This window comes from Blennius ocellaris, assembly GCF_963422515.1.
Source record: "Blennius ocellaris genome assembly, contig: SCAFFOLD_77, whole genome shotgun sequence".
NCBI classification, from domain to species: Eukaryota; Metazoa; Chordata; class Actinopteri; order Blenniiformes; family Blenniidae; genus Blennius; species Blennius ocellaris.
Window position 1 is genome coordinate 141,806 of NW_027662247.1, and position 10,695 is coordinate 152,500.

Consider the following 10,695-nt stretch of genomic DNA (forward strand, 5'->3'; position numbering starts at 1 on the left):
TACCTCCACTACTGGTTCCTGTTCCTCAGTGAGTTTACCTCCACTACTGGTTCCTGTTCCTCAGTGAGGAGTTTACCTCCTCTACTGGTTCCTGTTCCTCAGTGAGTTTACCTCCTCTACTGGTTCCTGTTCCTCAGTGAGGAGTTTACCTCCTCTACTGGTTCCTGTTCCTCAGTGAGGAGTTTACCTCCTCTACTGGTTCCTGTTCCTCAGTGAGGAGTTTACCTCCTCTACTGGTTCCTGTTCCTCAGTGAGTTTACCTCCTCTACTGGTTCCTGTTCCTCAGTGAGTTTACCTCCTCTACTGGTTCCTGTTCCTCAGTGAGGAGTTTACCTCCACTACTGGTTCCTGTTCCTCAGTGAGTTTACCTCCTCTACTGGTTCCTGTTCCTCAGTGAGGAGTTTACCTCCACTACTGGTTCCTGTTCCTCAGTGAGGAGTTTACCTCCACTACTGGTTCCTGTTCCTCAGTGAGGAGTTTACCTCCTCTACTGGTTCCTGTTCCTCAGTGAGGAGTTTACCTCCACTACTGGTTCCTGATCCTCAGTGAGGAGTTTACCTCCTCTACTGGTTCCTGTTCCCCAGTGAGGAGTTTACCTCCTCTACTGGTTCCTGTTCCTCAGTGAGGAGTTCACCTCCTCCACTGGTTCCTGTTCCTCAGTGAGGAGTTTACCTCCACTACTGGTTCCTGTTCCTCAGTGAGTTTACCTCCACTACTGGTTCCTGTTCCTCAGTGAGGAGTTTACCTCCTCTACTGGTTCCTGTTCCTCAGTGAGTTTACCTCCTCTACTGGTTCCTGTTCCTCAGTGAGGAGTTTACCTCCTCTACTGGTTCCTGTTCCTCAGTGAGGAGTTTACCTCCTCTACTGGTTCCTGTTCCTCAGTGAGGAGTTTACCTCCTCTACTGGTTCCTGTTCCTCAGTGAGTTTACCTCCTCTACTGGTTCCTGTTCCTCAGTGAGTTTACCTCCTCTACTGGTTCCTGTTCCTCAGTGAGGAGTTTACCTCCACTACTGGTTCCTGTTCCTCAGTGAGTTTACCTCCTCTACTGGTTCCTGTTCCTCAGTGAGGAGTTTACCTCCACTACTGGTTCCTGTTCCTCAGTGAGGAGTTTACCTCCACTACTGGTTCCTGTTCCTCAGTGAGGAGTTTACCTCCTCTACTGGTTCCTGTTCCTCAGTGAGGAGTTTACCTCCACTACTGGTTCCTGATCCTCAGTGAGGAGTTTACCTCCTCTACTGGTTCCTGTTCCCCAGTGAGGAGTTTACCTCCTCTACTGGTTCCTGTTCCTCAGTGAGTTTACCTCCTCTACTGGTTCCTGTTCCTCAGTGAGGAGTTTACCTCCTCTACTGGTTCCTGTTCCTCAGTGAGGAGTTTACCTCCTCTACTGGTTCCTGTTCCCCAGTGAGGACTTTACCTCCTCTACTGGTTCCTGTTCCTCAGTGAGGAGTTTACCTCCTCTACTGGTTCCTGTTCCTCAGTGAGGAGTTTACCTCCTCTACTGGTTCCTGTTCCTCAGTGAGGAGTTTACCTCCTCTACTGGTTCCTGTTCCTCAGTGAGTTTGCCTCCACTACTGGTTCCTGTTCCTCAGTGAGGAGTTTACCTCCTCTACTGGTTCCTGTTCCTCAGTGAGGAGTTTACCTCCTCTACTGGTTCCTGTTCCTCAGTGAGGAGTTTACCTCCTCTACTGGTTCCTGTTCCTCAGTGAGGAGTTTACCTCCTCTACTGGTTCCTGTTCCTCAGTGAGTTTGCCTCCACTACTGGTTCCTGTTCCTCAGTGAGGAGTTTACCTCCACTACTGGTTCCTGTTCCTCAGTGAGGAGTTTACCTCCTCTACTGGTTCCTGTTCCTCAGTGAGGAGTTTACCTCCACTTCTGGTTCCTGTTCCTCAGTGAGTTTACCTCCACTTCTGGTTCCTGTTCCTCAGTGAGTTTACCTCCACTACTGGTTCCTGTTCCTCAGTGAGGAGTTTACCTCCTCTACTGGTTCCTGTTCCTCAGTGAGTTTACCTCCACTACTGGTTCCTGTTCCTCAGTGAGGAGTTTACCTCCACTACTGGTTCCTGTTCCTCAGTGAGTTTACCTCCACTACTGGTTCCTGTTCCTCAGTGAGGAGTTTACCTCCACTACTGGTTCCTGTTCCTCAGTGAGTTTACCTCCACTACTGGTTCCTGTTCCTCAGTGAGGAGTTTACCTCCACTATTGGTTCCTGTTCCTCAGTGAGGAGTTTACCTCCTCTACTGGTTCCTGTTCCTCAGTGAGGAGTTTACCTCCACTACTGGTTCCTGTTCCTCAGTGAGGAGTTTGCCTCCACTACTGGTTCCTGTTCCCCAGTGAGGAGTTTACCTCCACTACTGGTTCCTGTTCCTCAGTGAGGAGTTTACCTCCTCTACTGGTTCCTGTTCCTCAGTGAGGAGTTTACCTCCTCTACTGGTTCCTGTTCCTCAGTGAGGAGTTTACCTCCTCTACTGGTTCCTGTTCCTCAGTGAGGAGTTTAGCTCCTCTACTGGTTCCTGTTCCTCAGTGAGGAGTTTAACTCCTCTACTGGTTCCTGTTCCCCAGTGAGGAGTTTACCTCCTCTACTGGTTCCTGTTCCTCAGTGAGGAGTTTACCTCCTCTACTGGTTCCTGTTCCTCAGTGAGGAGTTTACCTCCTCTACTGGTTCCTGTTCCTCAGTGAGGAGTTTACCTCCACTACTGGTTCCTGTTCCTCAGTGAGGAGTTTACCTCCTCTACTGGTTCCTGTTCCTCAGTGAGGAGTTTACCTCCACTACTGGTTCCTGTTCCTCAGTGAGGAGTTTACCTCCACTACTGGTTCCTGTTCCTCAGTGAGGAGTTTACCTCCTCTACTGGTTCCTGTTCCTCAGTGAGTTTACCTCCTCTACTGGTTCCTGTTCCCCAGTGAGGAGTTTACCTCCACTACTGGTTCCTGTTCCTCAGTGAGGAGTTTACCTCCACTACTGGTTCCTGTTCCTCAGTGAGGAGTTTACCTCCACTACTGGTTCCTGTTCCTCAGTGAGTTTACCTCCTCTACTGGTTCCTGTTCCCCAGTGAGGAGTTTACCTCCACTACTGGTTCCTGTTCCTCAGTGAGGAGTTTACCTCCACTACTGGTTCCTGTTCCTCAGTGAGGAGTTTACCTCCTCTACTGGTTCCTGTTCCCCAGTGAGGAGTTTACCTCCACTACTGGTTCCTGTTCCTCAGTGAGGAGTTTACCTCCTCTACTGGTTCCTGTTCCTCAGTGAGGAGTTTACCTCCTCTACTGGTTCCTGTTCCTCAGTGAGTTTACCTCCACTACTGGTTCCTGTTCCTCAGTGAGGAGTTTACCTCCACTACTGGTTCCTGTTCCTCAGTGAGTTTACCTCCACTTCTGGTTCCTGTTCCTCAGTGAGGAGTTTACCTCCTCTACTGGTTCCTGTTCCTCAGTGAGTTTACCTCCACTACTGGTTCCTGTTCCTCAGTGAGGAGTTTACCTCCTCTACTGGTTCCTGTTCCTCAGTGAGTTTACCTCCACTACTGGTTCCTGTTCCTCAGTGAGGAGTTTACCTCCTCTACTGGTTCCTGTTCCTCAGTGAGGAGTTTACCTCCTCTACTGGTTCCTGTTCCTCAGTGAGTTTACCTCCACTACTGGTTCCTGTTCCCCAGTGAGGAGTTTACCTCCACTACTGGTTCCTGTTCCTCAGTGAGTTTACCTCCACTACTGGTTCCTGTTCCTCAGTGAGGAGTTTACCTCCACTACTGGTTCCTGTTCCTCAGTGAGGAGTTTACCTCCACTATTGGTTCCTGTTCCTCAGTGAGGAGTTTACCTCCTCTACTGGTTCCTGTTCCTCAGTGAGGAGTTTACCTCCACTACTGGTTCCTGTTCCTCAGTGAGGAGTTTGCCTCCACTACTGGTTCCTGTTCCCCAGTGAGGAGTTTACCTCCACTACTGGTTCCTGTTCCTCAGTGAGGAGTTTACCTCCTCTACTGGTTCCTGTTCCTCAGTGAGGAGTTTACCTCCTCTACTGGTTCCTGTTCCTCAGTGAGGAGTTTACCTCCTCTACTGGTTCCTGTTCCTCAGTGAGTTTACCTCCACTACTGGTTCCTGTTCCTCAGTGAGTTTACCTCCTCTACTGGTTCCTGTTCCTCAGTGAGGAGTTTACCTCCTCTACTGGTTCCTGTTCCTCAGTGAGGAGTTTACCTCCTCTACTGGTTCCTGTTCCCCAGTGAGGAGTTTACCTCCTCTACTGGTTCCTGTTCCTCAGTGAGGAGTTTACCTCCTCTACTGGTTCCTGTTCCTCAGTGAGGAGTTTGCCTCCACTACTGGTTCCTGTTCCTCAGTGAGTTTACCTCCTCTACTGGTTCCTGTTCCTCAGTGAGTTTACCTCCTCTACTGGTTCCTGTTCCTCAGTGAGGAGTTTACCTCCTCTACTGGTTCCTGTTCCTCAGTGAGGAGTTTACCTCCTCTACTGGTTCCTGTTCCTCAGTGAGGAGTTTACCTCCTCTACTGGTTCCTGTTCCTCAGTGAGGAGTTTACCTCCTCTACTGGTTCCTGTTCCTCAGTGAGGAGTTTACCTCCACTACTGGTTCCTGTTCCTCAGTGAGTTTACCTCCTCTACTGGTTCCTGTTCCTCAGTGAGGAGTTTACCTCCTCTACTGGTTCCTGTTCCTCAGTGAGGAGTTTACCTCCACTACTGGTTCCTGTTCCTCAGTGAGGAGTTTACCTCCTCTACTGGTTCCTGTTCCTCAGTGAGTTTACCTCCTCTACTGGTTCCTGTTCCTCAGTGAGGAGTTTACCTCCACTACTGGTTCCTGTTCCTCAGTGAGGAGTTTACCTCCTCTACTGGTTCCTGTTCCTCAGTGAGTTTACCTCCTCTACTGGTTCCTGTTCCTCAGTGAGGAGTTTACCTCCTCTACTGGTTCCTGTTCCTCAGTGAGTTTACCTCCTCTACTGGTTCCTGTTCCTCAGTGAGTTTACCTCCTCTACTGGTTCCTGTTCCTCAGTGAGTTTACCTCCTCTACTGGTTCCTGTTCCTCAGTGAGTTTACCTCCACTACTGGTTCCTGTTCCTCAGTGAGTTTACCTCCTCTACTGGTTCCTGTTCCTCAGTGAGGAGTTTACCTCCACTACTGGTTCCTGTTCCTCAGTGAGGAGTTTACCTCCACTACTGGTTCCTGTTCCTCAGTGAGTTTACCTCCTCTACTGGTTCCTGTTCCTCAGTGAGTTTACCTCCACTACTGGTTCCTGTTCCTCAGTGAGTTTACCTCCTCTACTGGTTCCTGTTCCTCAGTGAGGAGTTTACCTCCACTACTGGTTCCTGTTCCTCAGTGAGGAGTTTACCTCCACTACTGGTTCCTGTTCCTCAGTGAGTTTACCTCCACTACTGGTTCCTGTTCCTCAGTGAGGAGTTTACCTCCACTACTGGTTCCTGTTCCTCAGTGAGTTTACCTCCACTACTGGTTCCTGTTCCTCAGTGAGGAGTTTACCTCCACTACTGGTTCCTGTTCCTCAGTGAGTTTACCTCCACTACTGGTTCCTGTTCCTCAGTGAGGAGTTTACCTCCACTACTGGTTCCTGTTCCTCAGTGAGTTTACCTCCACTACTGGTTCCTGTTCCTCAGTGAGGAGTTTACCTCCACTACTGGTTCCTGTTCCTCAGTGAGTTTACCTCCACTACTGGTTCCTGTTCCTCAGTGAGGAGTTTACCTCCACTACTGGTTCCTGTTCCTCAGTGAGGAGTTTACCTCCTCTACTGGTTCCTGTTCCTCAGTGAGGAGTTTACCTCCTCTACTGGTTCCTGTTCCTCAGTGAGGAGTTTACCTCCACTACTGGTTCCTGTTCCTCAGTGAGGAGTTTACCTCCACTACTGGTTCCTGTTCCTCAGTGAGGAGTTTACCTCCTCTACTGGTTCCTGTTCCTCAGTGAGGAGTTTACCTCCACTACTGGTTCCTGTTCCTCAGTGAGGAGTTTACCTCCACTACTGGTTCCTGTTCCTCAGTGAGTTTACCTCCACTACTGGTTCCTGTTCCTCAGTGAGGAGTTTACCTCCTCTACTGGTTCCTGTTCCTCAGTGAGGAGTTTGCCTCCACTACTGGTTCCTGTTCCTCAGTGAGGAGTTTACCTCCTCTACTGGTTCCTGTTCCTCAGTGAGGAGTTTACCTCCACTACTGGTTCCTGTTCCTCAGTGAGGAGTTTACCTCCACTACTGGTTCCTGTTCCTCAGTGAGGAGTTTACCTCCTCTACTGGTTCCTGTTCCTCAGTGAGGAGTTTACCTCCACTACTGGTTCCTGTTCCTCAGTGAGGAGTTTACCTCCTCTACTGGTTCCTGTTCCTCAGTGAGGAGTTTACCTCCACTACTGGTTCCTGTTCCTCAGTGAGTTTACCTCCACTACTGGTTCCTGTTCCTCAGTGAGGAGTTTACCTCCACTACTGGTTCCTGTTCCTCAGTGAGTTTACCTCCACTACTGGTTCCTGTTCCTCAGTGAGGAGTTTACCTCCTCTACTGGTTCCTGTTCCTCAGTGAGGAGTTTACCTCCACTACTGGTTCCTGTTCCTCAGTGAGGAGTTTACCTCCTCTACTGGTTCCTGTTCCTCAGTGAGGAGTTTACCTCCTCTACTGGTTCCTGTTCCTCAGTGAGGAGTTTACCTCCTCTACTGGTTCCTGTTCCTCAGTGAGGAGTTTACCTCCACTACTGGTTCCTGTTCCTCAGTGAGTTTACCTCCACTACTGGTTCCTGTTCCTCAGTGAGTTTACCTCCTCTACTGGTTCCTGTTCCTCAGTGAGGAGTTTACCTCCACTACTGGTTCCTGTTCCTCAGTGAGTTTACCTCCTCTACTGGTTCCTGTTCCTCAGTGAGGAGTTTACCTCCACTACTGGTTCCTGTTCCTCAGTGAGGAGTTTACCTCCACTACTGGTTCCTGTTCCTCAGTGAGGAGTTTACCTCCTCTACTGGTTCCTGTTCCTCAGTGAGGAGTTTACCTCCTCTACTGGTTCCTGTTCCTCAGTGAGGAGTTTACCTCCACTACTGGTTCCTGTTCCTCAGTGAGTTTACCTCCACTACTGGTTCCTGTTCCTCAGTGAGTTTACCTCCTCTACTGGTTCCTGTTCCTCAGTGAGGAGTTTACCTCCACTACTGGTTCCTGTTCCTCAGTGAGTTTACCTCCTCTACTGGTTCCTGTTCCTCAGTGAGGAGTTTACCTCCACTACTGGTTCCTGTTCCTCAGTGAGGAGTTTACCTCCACTACTGGTTCCTGTTCCTCAGTGAGGAGTTTACCTCCACTACTGGTTCCTGTTCCTCAGTGAGGAGTTTACCTCCACTACTGGTTCCTGTTCCTCAGTGAGGAGTTTACCTCCACTACTGGTTCCTGTTCCTCAGTGAGGAGTTTACCTCCACTACTGGTTCCTGTTCCTCAGTGAGGAGTTTACCTCCACTACTGGTTCCTGTTCCTCAGTGAGGAGTTTACCTCCTCTACTGGTTCCTGTTCCTCAGTGAGGAGTTTACCTCCACTACTGGTTCCTGTTCCTCAGTGAGGAGTTTACCTCCACTACTGGTTCCTGTTCCTCAGTGAGGAGTTTACCTCCACTACTGGTTCCTGTTCCTCAGTGAGGAGTTTACCTCCACTACTGGTTCCTGTTCCTCAGTGAGGAGTTTACCTCCACTACTGGTTCCTGTTCCTCAGTGAGGAGTTTACCTCCACTACTGGTTCCTGTTCCTCAGTGAGGAGTTTACCTTCACTATTGGGTCGAGTCTCAATTGTGTAGGAATCTGACAGGAAGAACCTGTCGTCATACTGTAGAACACATTTTACAGTAATAGTCACATTTCCTACTCTGTGCTGCACATTGGCATGTAGTGTACAATAACTTGACAATGACAGAAAGAGTACTACAGTACTATACTGTAAAGTTTACTGTAGTACAGTGTACAATAACTTGACAATGACAGTAAGAGTACTACAGTACTATACTGTAAAGTTTACTGTAGTACAGTGTACAATAACTTGACAATGACAGAAAGAGTACTACAGTACTATACTGTAAAGTTTACTGTAGTACAGTGTACAATAATTTGACAATGACAGTAAGAGTACTACAGTACTATACTGTAAAGTTTACTGTAGTACAGTGTACAATACCTTGACAATGACAGTAAGAGTACTACAGTACTATACTGTAAAGTTTACTGTAGTACAGTGTACAATACCTTGACAATGACAGTAAGAGTACTACAGTACTATACTGTAAAGTTTACTGTAGTACAGTGTACAATAACTTGACAATGACAGTAAGAGTACTACAGTACTATACTGTAAAGTTTACTGTAGTACAGCGTACAATACCTTGACAATGACAGTAAGAGTACTACAGTACTATACTGTAAAGTTTACTGTAGTACAGTGTACAATACCTTGACAATGACAGTAAGAGTACTACAGTACTATACTGTAAAGTTTACTGTAGTACAGTGTACAATACCTTGACAATGACAGTAAGAGTACTACAGTACTATACTGTAAAGTTTACTGTAGTACAGTGTACAATACCTTGACAATGACAGTAAGAGTACTACAGTACTATACTGTAAAGTTTACTGTAGTACAGTGTACCATAATTTGACAATGACAGTAAGAGTACTACAGTACTATACTGTAAAGTTTACTGTAGTACAGTGTACAATACCTTGACAATGACAGTAAGAGTACTACAGTACTATACTGTAAAGTTTACTGTAGTAAAGTGTACAATACCTTGAGAATGACAGTAAGAGTACTACAGTACTATACTGTAAAGTTTACTGTAGTACAGTGTACAATAACTTGACAATGACAGTAAGAGTACTACAGTACTACACTGTAAAGTTTACTGTAGTACAGTGTACAATTACTTGACAATGACAGTAAGAGTACTACAGTACTATACTGTAAAGTTTACTGTAGTACAGCTGAACACTCACCGGTTCTCATTGTAGAAAGTTCTCATGATTGAGGCTACTGTTGATGTTCTAAGGTTTGGTTGTATCATTCTTGCTGCCTCAATCATTGTCATGTCATGATTGATGACATGATCAACAACCATTGCTATAATCTCATTGAGACTCTTTGCCATTGCCGTCTTGGTCCTTGTCCTCGACCCCGTCCCCCCACATGTCTCAACGGGACCATGGACACCTCTCGAACTGGGTGCTTTTCCTCTGCCATTCCTTTGACCACGACTTCCTCCTCTTCCTCTTCTTCCTCCTCTTCCTCCTCCTACTTGACCTCCATGATTCCCACCTGCCTGCTCCATGTTGTATCACTACATATGTTGTTGTGGATGTCACTTCCTTACTGTCATACGACAAGGTCAGATCAATCATCAGTAACGGATTGGTGTCACAGGTCGTGTCAATCATTGTCATCATCCTGAAAATGTCATGATCTGAACATCCTCATCCTCCGTTTCCAAGACTATGCTTTAACATGCAACAGTTACTTGTCATTTTGAGTAGTTGTATCAATTGATAGTTAGAATATTGTAATGAAATGAGGAGACAGTCAATAGAAATGTAATGTGTGAATGGCATTTTGAAATGATTGTACTGTGATGTTAAGTTGTGTCATTTTGAACCAGTGATTAAAGTTCAATGGACAAATGATCTTTGGTTTATGTGCATTGTATCCAAGTGAGTGAAAAAAAGTGCATTCTGATCATTGGTTGTGAGTTTTGTATCTAGAGTTGTGAAAAATGACATCAAGGTTCTGAAACTAGTGTCAAAGTGATTGACAAAAACTGTAATCACAGTCCATCATTCTCTCACTTTGTTCACTAAACGTCTCGTTCCGACTCGTCAAGTCTACTGAAGCAAGACGGACCCTCTGACCCCGGTCTGGACCCGGTCTGGACCCGGTCTGGACCCGGTCTGGACCCGGTCCCAGCCACCAGCCGGTTCTCCTGGGGGGGAACCGGTCTGACCCAGAACCCAAACTGTCCAAAGGGTCAGACAGAACATCAAGCCAGCGTTTGTCCTTCAGCTCTACAGTCTCTGTCCTCCATGCTCTTAGTCCTGGTCCAGGTCCAGGTCTAGGTCCAGGTCCTGGTCCTGGTCCAGGTCCAGATCCAGGTCCAGGTCTACCTCTCAGAGCTGATCTTGTAGCGCAGGACAAAGTAGGCGATGAGCCTGAGGGAGACGAAGAAGACGGCGAGGACGAGGAAGTCCAGGGACAGCTGGGCGTCCAACATGTCCAGCTCCTTCAAGATGGCCGCCGACTGCTGGAAGTGGCAGGTGTGGTTCTGCGGGCAGTGCAGGTCGGCGCGGTCCAGACCGTACATGGACAGTATGACGCCCTCGAAGCCATACCTGGTGGACACACCCCCAAACCCAGGGTCAGGGAACCTGGACCAACTCTTCACCTGCCGCCACGGTATGGCAGGAGGACGGTATGACAGGGGGACGGTGCGACGGGAGGACGGTACGACAGGGGGACGGTACGAAAGGGGGACGGGACGACAGGAGGACAGTATGACAGGATTGACAGTACGACGGGAGGACGGTACGACAGGGGGACGGTATGACAGGAATGACGGTACGGCAGGAGGATGGTACAACTGGGAGGATGGTACGACAAGAGGACGGTACGACAGGAGGACGGTACGTTAGAATGACGGTACAACACATGACGGTACGGTAGAACGACGGTACAACACATGAGGGTACGGTAGAACGACGATACAACACATGACG

The 10,695-nt window shown here is 48.1% G+C and overlaps 1 protein-coding gene across 1 annotated transcript in view; it reads right to left on the minus strand.

Annotated features, from left to right (window-relative positions):
- Positions 1-10,082: 10,082 nt before the first annotated feature.
- abcg1 (ATP-binding cassette, sub-family G (WHITE), member 1) overlaps positions 10,083-10,695 on the minus strand; it is a gene marked incomplete at both ends in the record, with an annotated part of 17,563 nt that continues 16,950 nt past the window's right edge. The window contains one exon of the mRNA XM_080521384.1: positions 10,083-10,311. Coding sequence (XP_080377510.1) covers positions 10,083-10,311 — 229 coding nt within the window. The remainder of the gene's footprint in view (positions 10,312-10,695) is intronic.